The sequence below is a fragment of the Macadamia integrifolia genome, chromosome 4 (genome assembly GCF_013358625.1).
Source record: "Macadamia integrifolia cultivar HAES 741 chromosome 4, SCU_Mint_v3, whole genome shotgun sequence".
Classification (NCBI taxonomy): Eukaryota; Viridiplantae; Streptophyta; class Magnoliopsida; order Proteales; family Proteaceae; genus Macadamia; species Macadamia integrifolia.
In genome coordinates this window covers 22,810,035-22,829,276 of record NC_056560.1, presented here as the reverse complement: position 1 = coordinate 22,829,276, position 19,242 = coordinate 22,810,035, and the positions used below count along the sequence as shown (strand labels likewise).

The window sequence follows — 19,242 nt, the reverse complement described above, 5'->3', positions numbered from 1 at the left end:
ATTATGATCTCATCTATATTTTTTGTAAAATAGTTTTGCGGTTCTTTCTGCATTGTCAATATTTTATTGAGACCACTTTTGAGTTGTGAACAATTTTAGTGTTACGTTGTGAATAAGGGTCATTCAGTATGAACAGGCTTGATCCTTCCTTTGTTTTCATTAAAAAAGTTGGCTTTTGAGTCGAGATTTAATTTTCTTTTGCAGCCCGGCTGTTTGGAAGAAGGCAATTCTATATCTTTCAAGATTCCTCATAACTCCAGAGCTATGGTGTGTTCATGCTTATGAGATTCTTGTTTCTACAGTGGACAAAAAATGTTTTTCTATTACTTTGGCTGCTAAAAGTAATAGCTATCGAGAGATTCAATTATGTTAATTACTTCCATCCTCCTTGTTGGGTTTTCTGCAGGACTTATTGCAAAAAGTACAAGTTAATATTTCTGTACAAGAGGTTGGGGCAGCAGAAAGATCTCCTTATAATTCGTACAAATATAACAATATACCCGCGTTATCACTGCCCCATATCATGCGGTAAGTAATTAATATATTTTTTTATAAGAAAAACACTTTTGATGAATAGATATACAGGTTAGCCAAAAGAAGGTCACTATACATCGTACATGTTCCAAAATCTATACAAAACACAATTTATAGGAAGAAAGACTTCCACTTTCTTTGAATGTCAGACAGATATTGCCTGGAAATCATCCAAATTGTAAGCCCACCAAGCCACGTTGTTTTGCACCTTTCTCCTACCTGATCCACAGGGTCCCTGTTACCATCAAACACCCTAGTCCCTACTATTTTTTCCTTGCCGTATACTCCATAAAACTGCTCCCAGAATGAGCTCTCTCAGGTAGTCAGTTTATTGAATTTATTTGAAAATAGGGAAATTTACAGTGCCACCCCCTAGAGAATGCCACTATTAACAAAACACCCCTTACATTACTGACAATTACGGTCGGCCCTTTACCATCAGTCTCTGTTAAGTGAGGATTTGAATTGAAATTTTTACCCTTTTGTCTAAAACACATCAACCCAATCCCATTGTATCCTAACCCCTCACCTTCACCGTGGAAAACAGAGGACCTGAAGGAGAAGGCGTCTCCATCCCTACGAGTCTGGTGAGTGTGCTCCATCCCTGTGCGTCAGTGATCGTGCTTCATCCCTGTGAGTCTGGTGAACTGGACGGTTTGCCATATGCAAGGCACTTGGAATGAACTTCTGAGATCCAAAACAAAAGGCATACACTACTAGCAACTTAACCTAGCATTTCTAGATCAGAAAATACACAAAGAAAACCATGAATCACCAATGCTTGAGACAGAACTAAACCTTATAACGGTGTAATCGAAACCTTCAGAAAAAATCGAATCTAACCTTCTTCTGAGTGGCAGACTCAGTTGTCGGTGGAGCTTTGGCTCCACACGATGTGTGTTCTTCCCTTCCTGTTTCCTCTCAAGAATATGTATGGCTTATTCTCTGGTATGTGTACTTTTTCTCTGCCAAGTCGATCCGAACTCATCAATAGTAAGAAGGAAATTTAGTTACCTAACTTGTAAGAATGGAGGCCAGAGATAGATCTATGTTAATTAAATTAATTACCTGTTGACTCCTTTCCTGATGTATATTATGATCCTAATGTAGAAGTAGATTCAAAGAAAACTACCCCCAAAGTATTACACCCCAAACAAGACAATTTAAGACTAAAAAACTAACTAGATAAAAGTCAGAAATAGAACTAGGGGAATAAAAGAATAAAACCAGAAATAACCCCACAGAATAAAAGACAAATCAGCCACAAAATTCCAGACAAAACCCCAATCGATAGGAGAGAGAAAGTGACCTACGCTAGGATAGCAAGGGGAGCCTGCGGCTGGAAGTAGGTCCCACAGATTGGCCCCAAATTCAGGTCGATTGTAGGCCCCAGTAAGGGTAAAATAACCCCCAAATATGGAAGACTTCTGACGGCTGGTGAAGAAGATAATCACTTTCTTGATTTCAGACCTAAGAGAGAAACAGAGCAAGAACTTCAAGAACAGCAGCTTGCAACTTCAGTTGGGCTCCAAGAGTGGATCGAGTGGTCTTCTTGGAGGGGAGAACAAGACCCTAAAAGGGTTGGCTGATCAGATCCTGAAGTAGAGGGGTGAAGGAGATCGATTGATCTTCAAAAGTCCTTGCCTGAGGCTAATCGATTCTGGTATTTGGGTCACCTAACAGATCTGAAATAGCCTTGGTCGATTATCACAGCAAGCAGTGAACACTAACAGTAACTGAAGTAAACAAAGAAGCAAAGAACCAAGAGATTTGTGGGTAGGGTGGCTATCTCGGCCCGGGCATCTCACCCACAACTTTCTCGGCTGTTTAAACGCAATTGACTGTAATAATTCTTTATTCAAATATGAGAAATATGAGTACAAGAGCTCCTCTATAAATAGAGGGCAGAAACTAGCTAATAGCAATCACATTAGAACTAGGAGTTGTACTCCTACTAGGACTAACACTAGAAACCTAATTGGAATAGGTAACTAACTAGTCATTTAACTAATAGCCACTAATGGACTGATTACAATTAACTTGATGGGCCCAATGGGCTTTTATTACTAACTAATAACTTACTCCTTAAGTGAGTAAATCGATGGGCCCAATGGGCCTTTATTAATAACAATTAAAGTCCACACTTAAGTGGAGATTGATTAACACTTCTTGGGATGGGCTTTCCTCCTGCCCAGTCCAAAGTGTGGATCTACATCAGATCCGGTGAGAGTTTCCTTCAGGAACAGAATCAATGGCGGCTTGGATGGATTTGAAATCACCTTTTCCATTGATATCAAACTTTATAGTACGATTGGTGCCGATCTTCTCCGTTAGGAGTGGGGAATCAATTACTTTGTCCGTAGACAATCCATGGCCTACACCGGAGAAGAAGAATATCAACAATAGAACCGTCAAGCTGGCAATAAGGATAGCTCTTATGATAAGCAAAGAACATAAAAAATTATAAGTATACCCCCCCATCCAGACGCCCCACACTACATAGGGTAGGTGGAGGGGGGAAAGGACTAATGTGCCCCTGTGGCACTTAAACACATAATCTAACTTCTAGATCTGGTTGCCAGATGGTTACTGGCCTGAAAACTACCTCCCTTGAAAAGATTGAGACTCCAATTCCTAAATAGCTTGCCATCCAGAATATTATTGAAACCCTTTTCCATTACACCCCAGTTTACAACCGTGTTATTTGTTTTATCAGTTACCATGTGAACATCAGGAAATTGGTCCTGAAATATTCTGGCATTACGCTCCATTCATAAACACCACAGTATGGCCAGTAAGACCCTCTTCCAGAGAAACTTCGTTTTATAAACACCACAAATGAGCTTCTTTACATCTTTAGGAGAGATCCAAGATGAATGAAACATTGCAAGAAAATGTAACCAGACCGGTTTGGCAAAGGAGCATAAAGAAATAGGTGGTGAAAGGATTCCCCCTTTCTCTTGCACATGAAACATACATGATGGGAGAGGACCTGTCCCAGTTCTCTTCTGGAGTTCTGGCACAGATAAGAGGTACCAGGTACATATCTTTTTCTTATGATTGATTTAGCATCCTAGTGTTCTGCATTTTAAGGGGCTTTAGATTCCGGAATTACCTTATGAGGAAAGAACCACGTGGTTCTCCTTGTCATCTTGCATAGACAATGTTGCATAAAGCAGTAAATAAGCAAAGTTTATGGCTGATTGATGGGTGCATCCTTGAAAATGTGTGGAAACACCAGAACAACAAAAGAAAAAGTAAGTTGATCATGAAGGGTTACATTATGACGATCTACTAGTTCGTATATTTGCCTCAATTCCTTGTCCCTAAAACTTTTCTGAATTGCAAATTCCCATCCCGTCCCATTAGAAGATATGTGACAACACATTGCCACTTGGAAATTCTTTGTATCAGAAATGGGCTAGAGTCTAGGAAACAAATTCTTAAGAAGTATATATCTGAAACCAAATATCCTTCCAATGTCTCACTCTCTCATCATTGCCAACATGACAACTAATCTAATTAAGGTAAACCGGTAAGAGTGGCCCTATTGGTTATTGTGGTATGCCATCCTGTTAGGATTTAAAATGTAACCGCAAGCGTATGGATCAGTGTAGCTACGGGTCGAACACAGGGAGAGCAACCACTTAATTTTTTTGTTTCTTTTAATAATGCGAAAGTGAACCAATTAATGGTTGTGATCTAATTCTAACTACCGTCCTAAACATATGTATCTAAAATAACGTCCTAACCATTCATCATCTAAGAATTTAAAGACGCAAGCCACGCAATTAAAATTAAATAAATAAATAACTGAAAATAAACACCCCACGCAATTAAAAAGCAATGAAGGAAAAAAATGCTGAAATAAAAATAAAGTAAAAGAAAGGGGATAAAGCTAGAGAGAGGCTCACAAGTAGGTTTCTCTACTTAGCCCGAGGGATGCATCATAATATGAGCTTCCCTACTTGACTAGAGAGTCACTCTTATAAGGGTTATTCTACTTGGCTTTAGGGAAAGGGAGACAATTAAAATAAAAACAATAAAATGATGGTTCTGTGGCTAGGAGGGGCAAAGCCAACACATACATTAGCCATGAACCTTAGGGGAAAGGGGAAGCAATAATGTAATGATTGAAATTAAAATCCTAAATTAAGAAAGAAAGGGTAGTCTGAAGAGGGAATGAGAGGGGGAGAGAAGACTATTGAAGAATTAAAGAAGCCTACCTACCTGAATCAATGCTTGAACTTGAAAGCTTGGCTAATTTGAGATACTGCCAACCCTAAAAACCAGATCTGGAATGAACCAAATCTGAAATTTCTAGGCCTGGAGAAAACAAATTTTGAAAAAAAAAACTGAACTTGAAAAAAAGAGATGCTCCACGGCTCGTGATCTTGTCACCTAGATCTAAGCCTAGAACTATAACTTTAAAAATTACATCATAAACATAAAAGACTGAATAAAAATAAAAGAGTGCTTGTATTAATTGAAATAAAAAGCTATTACAAAAGTGATTAAAGCAAAAATCAAGAAGAACTAAAACTAAAGAGAGTGAGAGAGAGAAACTAAAAAAAAACCCTAGAAGAAGAATGAAGTGTCTCCCCTCCTCTTACATGAGTTGTATTTATAGGGAATGGAGAGGTAGGGTAACAAATTTCTCTTTCCTGAAAGGGGGAAAACCACAATTGGTAGGTGAGATCTTTTGAGACCAAAAGTGTTAAGGTGGAGGAGAGAGAAGATTTGGACAAGATTTATTTCTCCATTTTTTTCTTTCTTTTTTTTTTTTTTCTTTTCTTGCGCAAGAAACCCCTCCCACGATTTTCCTTGCTTTAAAGATTTGGACAATCTTCTAATTTGATGTGGAAATCCCCTCCATGCCCTTAGTGCTTTAAGTGAGTGAAAAGCAGAAAATATTTAACAAAATTCTCCAAAAAAAGACAACCGTGAGATTCGAACTTGAGACCTCCTGATGAGGAAGGGAATTTTACACACCATAGCTCACCAACTACAGTAGGTAGTTGTTGTTGGAGAGATATGACGCCCGATAATGTTTAAAGCCTTTGAAATACAAAACCTACAAAAAGAGAGTAAAACCCAAGGTAGCTCTATTCTAAATATGTAAAATGCATGTTTTACTACCATAGATTTCACACATAAATGTGCTCCTCACATCCCCCAAAAACCAATGCCATGCTTTGATTTAATCACTAAGTGCCAAAGTACATGTGGTTCATTTGAGCTCTTCATAACCAAGGTTCGAAATCTCGTTTCGTTTCGGTATTTTGGTGGTTTGAAAATCACCGAAATTTCGACTCGGCGAGTTACGTGTTTTTTTTTGTGACTCGGTTGCCTACTTCGGTGGTCAAATATATTATGACCTGAAACTTGGTGGGGAGCTTGTGTTAAGGTTAATAAACATGCTTAGAACTTAAATTTGCAAAAAAAAAAACATGGCAGTGTTTTAGAGTTGCACCATTATTTGACAGCAACCGTCGAACTATTCTGTGGTTTTTATGAAATATTGCTAGAACAAGATATAATATGATTGTAAAACAAGTAAATAATGCATCCAAACCATGATCAAAACATACCTCAACATTAATTAACTAATAGTTAGAGTATTAGAGTAATAAAGTGTGCAACTCCCTAACTCCAAGTCCTAACTAATGTCAACTGTTTTACTCTGAAATCTCAAAGTCCCAAATGGCAACATCCCAAGTCCCAGCCAACATGTATTTATGTTACTATTAAAAAAAAAAAAAAAGGTTTTGGGGAAAGTGATTTACCTTTCCAAGCTTGGAAATGTGTAGATCTTCAACTTGGAGTGATCTTCAATGGAATAGATGTGATGATGTGGCAAAGAACTTGGCGGAGTTGGGTCAAGACAGATGAGATTTCAACTCCTCACGAAATGATGTATAAATAGCATGTGGGTTGATACCGAAATGTTACACGAAATTTCAAGCGAGATACCGAAATCTCGACCGAAACATTATACTTTTTTCATTTCGTAGGCTGTTTCTTCTTGGTAAAAAAAAAAAAGGCCGAAATTTTTGAGATGTCGGTGGTATCTTGGAGAGATTTTAAACCATGTTCTTAACCACTTAGACCAAAAGCGAGGCGTTGTGTAGGGGAAGATGTCCTATTCCTAGACCCTCTTCCTTCTCTGGCAAACTAATAGTGTCCCAATTGATGAGATGACCCCTCTTTTTCTCCCCAAGCACCAATAGGTAATACTAGTGAATTTTTCAATTTGTAAATCAATTTTCCTAGGTATACTAAATAACGTCATAAATTATACTGGGATATTTTGAAAAGTGGATAGTTGAACTCCTATTGAAAGGTAATTTCTAATTTATGCAATCAACCACTTAGAAGAATTTCCAACAAAGGAACCCAAAAATTTCAAATGGCATTAGGTTTTCACCATGTAAACCTAAATATCTTGTAGCGAAGATGACAGTTGGACAGCCTAAATGATCTGCAAAGGATTTAACCCTTGGCCCAAATTGATCCCTGTCATCATTGGTTTATTTAAGTTCACTTTAAGTCCAATTATTTTTGGAAACACCACAAAATGTTGTCCACATTCTTGATCTTATCGGTAATGGGCTGTGTTGGGCTTAATGAATGATATTATATTATTGACAAATTGCAAATGAGAGACCATGATTACTTCTCTGTTCTCTCCCAAATTTTAAAACCAACTACCAGTCCTAAATTTTCTAAGCTTTAGTGAACAGTCTACTGTGGATATCCACAACAAATCAAGAACTGTAACATAGAAAAGTGGAAATTGGATTTCTCTGTTGTGTGTTGATATTCTTTACTGCTCCGTCCTGTTTTTGTCAGCATGTTTCTAAACATACATTTTTTTTTCTTCACTTGAAACACCTAGGTTGAGAGCTGGAAATGTCATTTTCAACTACAGATATTATAACAACATACTACGAAAGACTGAAGGTACTCATGCCTTTTTTTAATATATGGTTGTATTTTATATTTTTGGAGAATTAATTTAAGTTTGCTTTCTTTCTTGTCTTTTAAGTTGTCTTTGCCACATCATCCTATATCTTGAAGTGTGTGTCTTGTATTGATTCTTCATTGGCTTGCTTTTGCATATTGATCTATTTCCTTGTAAATTCACTTATGTTTCTAGATTTGGTAGTTAGTTATTGTTGCATGGTATTTGATACAGATAAATGGCAGTCGTGGGCTTATTTTACTAGAAAGAAGCTTTGGGTTGAGTTATATAGGTGTTAGGCTTTTGGTCCAACGGGTATTTGTTGTAATGAACGACATTTTTTTTTTTTTTGGGTGAATAATATAATTTAATTCATTACTAAAGAGAATAAAAAGTGCAAAGCCCCTAGAGGGAAGAAAAGAATAGCTCGTTATACAAAAGGCCAAATCTTAAGGAGATGAGGGATGAGCTTGGATACATTAGGGGGGAAGATCCTAGGAGACAACAATATGCCTGTTCCTTAGGAAATAAATATAAGTAAAAGTAGTAATAGATAGCTTAGCTTCAATGTCAAAGGAGATAGAATTTCAAATCTTCTGTAGAGGTCGAGAGTTGGAGGCCCATTTCCTGAGGTTGCGCTCCATTCATATTTCGTTGATGAAGGCATTGAAGGCAAGCTTACCAATCACATCACTAATAGAAGAGCCTGCAAAAGTCATATCAATCTACATCCATTATCTTTGAAAGGGGGAGAATCTGATGTTGTCTTGGACTCTTGGCCAACATGTGTTCGGGACCCCTTTCCAAATGGAAGAGGAAAGGGGGTAGAGTCAAAGAAATGGTGATCAATGTCTTCCACTCCGTTCCAACAGGAAGTTTCTGTTAGATTTAAGAAAGAGACATGGATGTTGGGTTATAGGCTAGCAAACTCTCCTATTAAGCAAAACCCCAAACTTGGAAGAGACTGTGACTGTCCTCTTATTGATGCAGGGAAATTCCAAAGATTAGTGGGGAAAGTGGGAAACTAATCTATCTTTTGTTGACTTGCCCAAACATCACCTATGCAATTGGGGTGGTGGGTTAGTTTATGTATGCCCCCAAGAGCGGGCACTTGGATGTTATTTATCGCATCATCAGGTACTTGAAGTCTGCCCTAGGGAAAGGATTGTTATATGCTTGGCACAATAATCTGAGTATAGAGGGCTACATTGATGCAGATTGGGCTGGTTCAATTTCTAACAAATGGTTTACATCAGGATTTTGTACATTTGTGGGAAGTAACATGGTCATATGGAGAAGCAAAAAAGAAAAAAAACATGTTGTGGCACGTTAGAGAATTTTTCACTTGGCACTGATTCTTTCTCTTGTGGTTTGGGTTGATTCAGTCCTAGACCTTGGTACACAAAGGTTAAGCTTTTCCCAGGCAATCCTGGATTCTAAGCTCCAAGACTATCTCCCACTTCCTATTGTGCTTGATCCAGTGCAGAGGCAGAGTTCAGAGCTATGGCTCATGGAGTGTGTGAACTCTTATGGTTGAGAAGGTTGGTCCAAGTGTTGGGATTCGATACTGAGGCACCTATGAGAATCTATTTTGATAACAAGGCTGCCATACGTATAGCTTATAACCTTGTACAACAAAATTCATTGAGGTTGACCGACATTTCATTTAGGAGAAGATTGACTCAGGCCACATTTGGACTCCTTTCACGAAGACAGGCAATCAATTGGCTGACATTTACACCGAGGGGCTCATCCTCCATCAATTTAGTGCCCTTTTATGCAAGCTGGGAATGCATGCCATTTATTCTCCAACTTGAAGGGGAGTGTTAGAGTTTATGTAATAATGGTAGTTTGGACTTTAGTTTAGTATCCTGATGTATTATGTTGTAATTTCCCCCCCTAGGGAGGTGTATGTAATTCCTTCTTCATGTTAGTGAATCAAATAGGAGAGAGGAATCTAACTCTCCCACATTCGGTTGCCATCTCCTTCTCTTCCCCCCATCTTCTCTTCTTTTCTTTCTCACCTCTTACCTTCTCCTCTCCTCTCTTGAATCGACCCTTACACCATTTCCAACTAGATAATGACAATGAAACAGTCCTTATCGGGGCACAAGTAAATACAATAGGAGAATTAGGACACCATTGCTAGAGCAAACAACATAGGAAGTTGCTGTCTTCGTACAGATAACAACTTTGCACCTCTATCTTTGCCGAGTTATTTGCTGCATGAGTATCTGATGTTGGCATCTTTAAAATGAAAAATAGAAATCTTTGAAGAATTATGGTGGTATCCACTGCCAGTTTTTTGACTGTTGGTCTCAACTAATTTTTAACTATTAGACTTAACAGCTTGAAACTAATCTCCAATGTCTTTCACTATTATGTTTGCTGGTATTGTAAAAAAGTTATGATGGTGTACCATTGATGCAGATGAGTCACTAAATGGGCTAATTTTATTGGAAATAAGCCTTGGGTTGTGTTATGTATATGTTGGGCCTTTGTCCCATGAGTTTTCTTTGTAATGAGCCACTTTAATGGGCATAAAATATCGGTAGAAAGTAGGAAAACAAGACTTAATTCATTAGTTTAGTTAGAGTTTTGTCTATTTTCTTTGTTACTTCAATTTTCTAGTCAGTTTAGGTTTCCTAATTAATTAAGGATTGGGTTAGGCCTTTCCTTTTTAGCTTTAAGTCAGTTTTGAGTCTTCTATATAAATTGGTAAGGGGCTACAAAATTGTACACAAATTTATTAATAAAATTGCAGATTTATGCTCCCAAAATTCTGAGAAAGAATTTTTCAACAGCTGAGATAGATGTGGGTGAGAGGCCCAGGCTGAGATAGCCATCCCACCATCCCACCCACATCTATCCCATCTCAACCCTTGTTCTTTTCTTTATTATTCTTTCATCATTTTCTTCATCCAACAACAAGTATTGTTCTTCAACTTTTCCTTGAATTTCTTTAAGTCTTCTAGAAGGTTGGATGTCACATGTTTTTTCGGATTAAGCAATTCAGCTATCCAATCGAACTCAAATTGTTTTTGCATCTGTTTTTGATCAAGTTAATTATTGAAATCAGATATTGTTTGCGTTTTATTACCCTAATTTGCGAACCCTAATTTTCGGCTGGAAATTACTATTTTTCCCCTCAACAGTTATTTTATTGTTTTCCCTCCATAGTTGCTGTCTTATTTCACTCATAGTCTTCATTATTTGCATCTGAACCATCCTTTGAGTATAGATCCTTGTCAACTGGCTACTATTTTGATTCTTTCAATTATAATACTACATTAACCATCTAAAAAGGAGAGCTTATTCTTTGGCATGGTAATGCTGAAGGGAAGTGGACGTGCATTCGTAGGATGTCACACTTCATCCCTTTTGACAATGGGGTTGGGGGTGGGTGGTTGGGGATGCAGAAAAGCTTATGAAAAATCTCTAATTTTCTGTGGGAAAAGAAATAAACGAAAATATTCAATTTCTAGCTGCTACAAAGGATTTGTGTCGGGGGGTTCATTTGTATTGATAAGGGACTCATTTGAGGTACTTAAAATGATTTGCTAGGTTTGATTTTTTCATTAAGTGGGATCCACTGTTCTGTTTTAGTATTGTACGAGTCAGAATTTTTTTTGATCCACTGTTCTGTTTTAGTAATGTATGAGTAAGAATTTTTTTTGTTAGCAGAAATGCAAGTGTGGTAATCTGATTAATGGTGGAATAGGTGGTTCAGGTAGGCTAGGAGTATCTTGTAATCAAGTACTTTAGTAATTAAAGTTTGAATTTCTTGTACCATAGCCTAGGCCATTGCTTCTCTCTTTAATTATAGATTTTTCTCCTCTTCACATCTAGACCTTGTTGGTTGATGGATTGGTTTAACTTGATAAATGAAGTAGTTGCAGGACCATCTTCCTGTTACAAATTTTGGTTGTTTTATGAAATGGAGCCTGATTGCTTTAATATGGGTCTTAATGTCTTTTAGGCTGGCATGTTTTAGTGCATCTCTCTCTCTCTCTTTGTGTATTTATCTATCTAAATGCTAATAGTAGTTGACAGTTTCTGATGCTATTTTTTCCTGGTTATGTGGTAGAAAATGCTTGGAACTACTAACCTACCATAATTTCTCTACTTACAGTAACTGAAGACTTCTCATGCCCCTTTTGCTTAATGAAGTGTGCAAGCTTTAAGGTGAAACACATATCTGACATCTGGCCTTTTTTTGTTGTTTTATTTCACCTCTAATAAAATTCTGTTATTCATTTCTGTTGTTTGCTGACCGTCAATAAACCTCCATTGTGCTTTTAGGGTCTTAGCTGTCACTTGTGCTCGTCGCATGACCTATTCAACTTTGAATTTTGGGTTGGTAAACTTCACGAATCTCTAGTTATAGTATGATCATAAATTTTTGTAGGCTGTAGAAGTTTAACCCTTGGATGATTATTTTGTTTGTAGGTGACTAACGATTTTCAAGCAGTAAATGTCTCTGTGAACACTGATATTTGGAGATCTGAGGTCAAACCCCATTTCCCTGAAAATGATTCTTTTGGTGAATTACTTATTGGCATTTGATATTGTAGAGACCGTGTTTGGTGCGTACAGATATCCTATTGTCATCGGTCAAGTATTCTTAGTGAACTGATGTGCTTCAATTGTAAAAATTGGGATAAAGCAACCAAATATACGTTTTCTTTCTTCTACATTTGTTTTCACAATATAATTCGTTAAAAATAATACATTAGGCATTTCAAGTCATGAGAACCTTTATATGGTACATGCACATAGTAGTCTGATAATTCACTTTTATATAGAAGTTGCATATTTGGAAATTGTTTTGCAAATTGAAACATGTAGTAGATATTTGTCTAAGAAGACAAAGGTGAGGGTTTTGCTCCTGTTGAGGAGAGCTGTCACAAGGGTGAGTTCAAGGGGGAGAAAGGAGCGATTGACGAAGCCACGGAATCATAATGCAGTGGCGGGGATGGAGCTGAGCATTCTAATAGGCTAATTTGTGGTGAAAGAGAGTTTATTCTACTCTTTTTCGTTTTAGGTGTTTTCAGTTTATGGTAGGTCCTTTTGTTAGTTTCTTTTTTATCAGGAGTTTTTATTTTAGGTTATCTGAGGTTTTTTGTTCCCTTTTTTTTTTTTTTCCAGAGGTTTATGTACATTTAGTGGTCAACTGAGGTGTTTGGTGGTTTAGGGGAATCTTGAGCCAAAGATAGCTAACTCTTGTTTCAAGTCATAGTAGGAATGGGATATTTTATATTTTTTTGGGCCCTCTTATTGCCACCCAGAAAAAAAATTAGTCTTTAGTATATATACTGATATTTTCATTTCATTACTACTAGTATATGTACTGTATCAGCATTCATATCTTATACAAAAAAAAGGACACTTATCAATGCCAATCTTATATTTGATTTCCCATGGACTCTTCCATGATCATACTCTGACTAGAGAGCCATTTCTGATTTTTCTTATTGATCCTATATTTTTCCCTAAAAACTATATTTATATTTTCAGGAATAAAGATTTCCGTACATTAATCATTTCCATTCAGTTGTATAAATAATAGTGATAATTTCATAAAATTTCAATCTAAAAATAGCATTTAACCCTATTTTTGTGTAATTTCTGGGACTTTAAAGTCATAGGAAAAAAAAGGGCAGAAAATCAAAGGTACCCACATGAACTTGTGGCTTGGTCTTAACATAAAAAAGATTGAACCCCAAGTCCCGAATCAAGCGCTTTTTTTTTTGGGAAAATTATTTCAAGCAACTCTCCAATTTCAACAACACAGAAAATCCATTTGAAACACATGATTTCATGCAAATGGAATATCATTATCATGATTATGATGTGTTATTCCATTATTCCACTAATCCAAGCAACAATACCCAAGAAATTAGAAGGATTTTTGCAATTTTCCTCCAAAATTCCAATTTGATTTAAAATCCAAACAACTCTTGATTTCGATGCCCCACAATTGCCTGCTAGGCCTTGGATTACCAGATTCTAGCAATGGATTGAATGATTTTGAGCATAAAATGATTTGGAGCCAATTTTGACAGATTTCGAGGGTTTTGTCTTGTTTCACAGGCGGCATGGTCGAAAGCCTCGAAATCGTGTCAAAATGAGGTAGTTATATACATCATTTATATTGTGTCAATTGTTTGCAAAATATGGTATACGGTATACCTGTTATTTTTCCTCCTGTTATGTTTCGGACTGCCGGAACCGAAAGATTTTGCCAAATTTCAACCATTTCAGTTGTGGTCGAAATTTTTACCATGAATAGACAGGATATATTGAATGATAACGAGCCTTCCCCTCCTTTGGTATGAGTTCAGATTTTGAGAATTCTCTTATCTTTTGCCACACATTCATCCTACTTAAAATACATGTATTACCTTACCCCAAGAAAAAGAAGAATACATGTATTACCATATGTAACAGAACAAGTTATGCTACATATTCATACTTGTTGTTTCCTCAAACCCCCTCCCCCTTAAAGGTTGGAAGAGCATTATAGTTTTCACCTGTAGCCTCAAAAAACCTTCCATAATATGTTTCTTGTTCAGATTGTTGCAGATGGTGTTGACCCAAGGGTGCAAACATTCTTCTTCCGGTGATAATCCATTTTCTTGCTGCATTTTCAAGTCGGAACAATTGTCATTATTTTTAGTTATATTTCTGTCATCAAGAACTGAAATGGTTAAATTTAATTGAATGCACAGCTCAAAGCCACGGAAGCGTAGAAGATTAACAAACCTTGGTCAAAATGCGAAGCATGTACATCCACAAGGCTTGAATTCAGATTCAACTGAAGTAACTAAGGATGGTACTTGTGAGGGGCTTATCGGAAAGGGTGCTTGTATAAGCTCTTACCCTTTGCCCACTACGACATCAAAAGTTGCTGAGCCTTCCAATCAATTTTCTCTTAAAAGATCTGAGAAAGGTTTGTAAGCTGCAGTAAAAGTAGTAAGCTTTAATTATTTCTTGTAAGGACTGATGGTAGTAATAAATCATCCGTCTTTCTATGCCTTGCACATGGCACATATCTAGAGCAGGTGGGAATTTGGGACAACTTGGCTTGTCCTTGCAACATTAATGGTTTTGAACTTGATATTTTAAAATGTCCCCAGCTGATTCATCTATTCTAACTCTTGGACCAAAAAAGAAAAAGACTGAATTGTGGTAAAGACCTGATGTTCATTCTTTAATCTGTTCTCTTGGACAAGGGGGAAAAAAGGTGGACTTGTCCTGCAGGTCTGTTGGTGATTCTTTGATAAGTGATGACTGATGGCTACCTTAACTCAGGGATATCAAGCTGTGGCCTAGAAATTCTTCATACATATCCAGTACAAAGCATGCAACGATGGCTATCTGAACAAGGATTAAAATCTGTATTGGCAAAGTTTTAGTAAGCCAGTTTTAAAGGGATGCATAATGGATATGATGGAAAATTTAGTATCTGCTGGGAAACACAAAAATGTGGACGTTTGTAAAATTAGTCATTTAAAGCGTTGTAGTCTATGAATAAAGAACATATATTATAAAACTAAAAATTACATAATAGATGTACCCTAGCTACATTAAATAAATTACAAGATTTCAAGTAAACATGGACACATTAATATCATCCGATCAATCATTTTTAATACATTGAAACCTTTTTCTCCTATTTTTTTGATAATTGTGTGCCAAAAACCTCAATAATAGAAAATTTGTTGATTGTGTAGCAATTCCCTTGACATAATTCACAACTAATGAGTTTAAGTGCATTTAAAACATTATCCTGGAAAACCAAAAATTTCCACTATATTTTATTGTCAAAAATACTAAGTTATAATACTCTAAAAAATGTAAAAAAAAAAAATCTGCACATCATACATCATTTAAATATTATTTGGCCAGGTTGATTGCGTTTATGTGAAATAAAAAAATTTCTGCAGCTTTTATTTCTTTAGGTTAATGAAAAATTTAAGATAGATCCTAAAATAATGGAAATCCATGGTGATGAAGGGCATGTGTGATGATAAACCCCCAAAAAAAAAAAAAAAAAAAAAAATCTTGTTGGTAGCTTCAAGTTTATGGATATTAAATTCACAATAGACAGTTTGTGGGTGGAAGTTCAGGTCCCCCAACTTATTCAGTCTGAAAATGGGTGAATCGGTGAAATGACAGCTCTTTTCCTTTGTTCTATTTTTTTTCTAGAAAATGGGGATGATGAAAGAATATCAGAATGTATGAAGGGTATACAACCCATATGGTTGTTATGAAATATACAATGCAATCCAAATATTTTCTATAGTATCATAATAATGCATATCATTAACTGGAAACTACGATATGTATTGGACCAGTATGCCTGATATGGATCTGTTTTTTTATCCTTGTATCTGTCCATGCCTTCAAGCTCTGTCCAACGTGTGCTGCATATGCTTGGTGAAAAAAAAAAGGGCTTTGCATATTCGCATTTGTTGTAAATATATATATATATATATATATTGGTTGGCTATAGTCCATTTAAGGAACTGATAATCTAGTAATTATTCAGATGCTCTTTCCAATAAAGAAGAAAAGGAGATGGCTCATGGAGCAGTTTTCAGTGAGAAAAATTTACGGAATGAAAACCATAAGGCGGAAAGCAATGCTACTGAGAGTCTTTGTGCTACAGATAGCACAGAACGTGTTGCATCTAGCCCTAATGTAATAGGCCTTTCAACTGCTACAGTTCAATCTTCTGTGGGCCCTGAATGTGTTCAACCCATATCTGGAAGCAACCATGCACCCATTGCCTTTGCAAAGACCAGAAAGTTGTCTGCTGAACGGTCTGACCCTAAAAAGTAAGTTTTTTTAAACTTAAAATTAATTTGGCATATTTTATGACATGGGATACGCTCTTTTACATCCCTTTTCGATGGGATAATTCTTTCTTCTATGCTTATCATATCATCCAACTTAAGTTCTCAAGTGAGGAACAGAGAAGTTATGACCTAGTTGTTGTTGAATATGCTTGACCTGCCATTTCTGTAATCCTAAAGTTTCGGTTGTGGTTGAATATGCTTGACTTTCCATTTCTGTGATCCAAAAGTTAACCAGGGCTACCTCATCAGATGTCCAAAGTTTCCAGTATAGCTTTATGTATGTTTGCACATTTTACTATTAATCTGATTTCTCCACATGCCTTTTTGATGCTTTTAATAGGGCACGTTTTGTTGGGTACTAGATGCAATATGGAACAAAGATTGAAATTTTGGATTTTTCCCTCTGCCGAAACCAAAATATTTTGGTGAATTTTTGGTAAATTTTGCATAGAAATTTCGTACTCTGGTCTACGGAATGCTAATAAAACAAGGGAGGCTCTAACAAAGTGGGCCTTCCACATGATCTATATTGGTCAACCTAGCCGAATCTTGGACCGACTTCCAAAGGTATTGGATAGTATTGTCCCGGTTGGGCTATCCGGCTTATCTGATCCTGGTCCTTGAAATCATGGACAGGACAAGGTGGACATATGGTTGAGATTCGTCCCAAATTTTCAAATGTAGTCTATTCAGTTTCCTTACCCATTCAACAGCCAGAATAACCAAATTAGTAGTCCAAATGGCAAAACTAGCATTTATAGTTGGAATGGCTTCCATTTGTGCTTCAGCTGGCTACATCCCACCCCCACAAAGAAAGGAAAAAAAGCCTACTGTCTATCGCGATCCTGATCCTTGAACCTATGGAATTTGCTCTATACGAGATGGGTCGTATGGTTGAGATTGGTCCCAAAATTTCACATATGGTTTATCCAGTTTATTCCTCGCCCATCCAACAGTCCGAATAACCAAATCATGCATGTCCAATTTGTATAGCTTCAAAAATTTCTTGTGTAGTTAACACAATTAGGTGCCGTTTTAAATCGTGTGGATTGAATTGTGTGTATTATGTCACAGAAACCCCTATTTTCTGGTTACTTATCCATTTTTCTTTTTTCAGTCGGACACTCTTGCAAAAGCGACAGTTCTTCCACTCCCACAGAGCTCAGGTGATGACCCTTTTTACCTTGTTGTTTCTATGTACATATTTCATATGTATTAATAAAGATGATATAAATGTACAAAGTCATGATACAACATTAACAACATTGAGAGAAACCTAATGATATGTCTGTTGCAGCCTTTTTTTTTTTGGTTTCTTAGTGTCTCTGTCCAAATTGTGTTTTTATTCTTTCCCATAGATGTTTTTGTTTTGGTGAAATTCCTTTCCTAGGCCACTTCTGAATTATGATTGGGATGAGCCTGACCTCTAACCCTGGTCAGTTCAAGATACTCACTAGTGACTGGGTGGAAGCGATAGACTAAACGAGGTTGTTGCTGATTTCGCAGAGCCATTTTCTGAGTTCCTCAAAATGGGAAATTTTATTTGGGGTAAATGTTCGCACTTTTGTTTAGCAGGTAAAACTGGGGTGGAATAATTTTGGTGACATGGCACTAAATTTATTCCACCCACCTTCCTCAAAAGTCTACCAAAACAGTAGGACTTTGTGGAGAAGAGGGATTGAAGAAATGGGGCCCACATCATATCTTTTCCCTGCCCTTTACCATGGTTTGCTTTCCATTGCTTTATTGTTTCTTCACCACATGACAATTGAGATCCACAAATATCCTTTCACACCATTTTTCACCCTCTTAACAAACGGGGCCTAATGAAAATGGTGAGCTCCTTCTGTTCAATCCTTTGTAGTTATCAGACTCGTACATTGGTACTCCACATTTGATTCATTGTTGGGAGAGAATCTTCAGGGTTTGGAGAGGTGGAATGCTTTCTGTATCAAACCACGAGTCTCTTTTTTCTCTTGAGACTTGTGGCTCCCCTTGCCCTCCTCTTCTCTCTTCTGTTCTTCTTCTTCCTTCTCTTTTTCTTCTTGTGTTAACATTGGTCTTCTGTGTTAGCTGCTTTATAGTTGTCAAGGTGTCGCCTAGGCATCCAGACAGATTTCTTGGGGTCTAGGCGATTGGCGCGTTACTGTAAGGCACCTTGAAATAGTATCGACCCAAGTTTGGCACTTCTTAATGCCAAATATTGTTTAATTCGTTTACTTAAGATATATTCATACATAAGCAAACACCTCCCTTTTTAATCCAATAAAAATAGTTTAAAAAATCAAATTTCAAAAAGATAAAATGTCAAACCTCTAGATTCAAGAACAAAAACTGGGTTTGTGGTTGTAGCTGTGATTTTCAACTTTCATATGCTGGGGTTATTTCCAAACCTGAAAATTCCATAAATCTTATTATGAGAGAACATAGCTAAAAACCAAAAATGCGGTTAAATAATCTTTTGTTTTGAAACTTTGTTGTTAAACCATTATTTGATACTACTCTAGTGGTGGCTCCCATCTGAATTTGTCATTGTTTGCTTGGGTCAAAAATTCATTGCTTGGGTTGGAGATTCATTTTTGTTATGTGGTGCAACAGTTCTGCACCAGTAGATTTTGGCAATTTTTGTAATGTTGTAGAGATCCTTTTAATCTTCTATTGCTGTTCTTAAGTGGGTCCTTGATCAAGAACTTTATGAAATTTGATTAATTTCTAGTCTGTTGAAAGTTTATTGAGAATAAAATATTCTATTGCCGTTCTTAAGTGGGTCCTTTTTCATCAGTAGGTTTATTGAGAGTGAAATATTTTTACTGGTTGGTTCAACTTCAGGTTAATTTGGGCTTCTTGGAACTCCGCCTGCATCTTTTTTTTTTTTTTTTT

At 36.8% G+C, this 19,242-nt stretch overlaps 1 protein-coding gene across 5 annotated transcripts in view; it reads left to right on the top strand.

The window, feature by feature from the left end:
• Positions 1–19,242, top strand: part of LOC122076184 (polycomb group protein EMF2B-like) — a 54,015-nt gene that overhangs the window by 9,067 nt on the left and 25,706 nt on the right. For 4 of the 5 annotated variants that reach the window (XM_042641495.1, XM_042641493.1, XM_042641494.1 and 1 more), the window contains 11 exons: positions 205–267; positions 407–528; positions 7,433–7,497; positions 11,631–11,683; positions 11,801–11,854; positions 11,948–12,007; positions 13,592–13,630; positions 14,074–14,120; positions 14,230–14,450; positions 16,053–16,341; positions 17,480–17,528. In XM_042641495.1, the coding sequence (XP_042497429.1) occupies positions 205–267; positions 407–528; positions 7,433–7,497; positions 11,631–11,683; positions 11,801–11,854; positions 11,948–12,007; positions 13,592–13,630; positions 14,074–14,120; positions 14,230–14,450; positions 16,053–16,341; positions 17,480–17,528 (1,062 nt within the window). The remainder of the gene's footprint in view (positions 1–204; positions 268–406; positions 529–7,432; positions 7,498–11,630; positions 11,684–11,800; positions 11,855–11,947; positions 12,008–13,591; positions 13,631–14,073; positions 14,121–14,229; positions 14,451–16,052; positions 16,342–17,479; positions 17,529–19,242) is intronic. The other variant, XM_042641496.1, reaches the window with a different exon arrangement.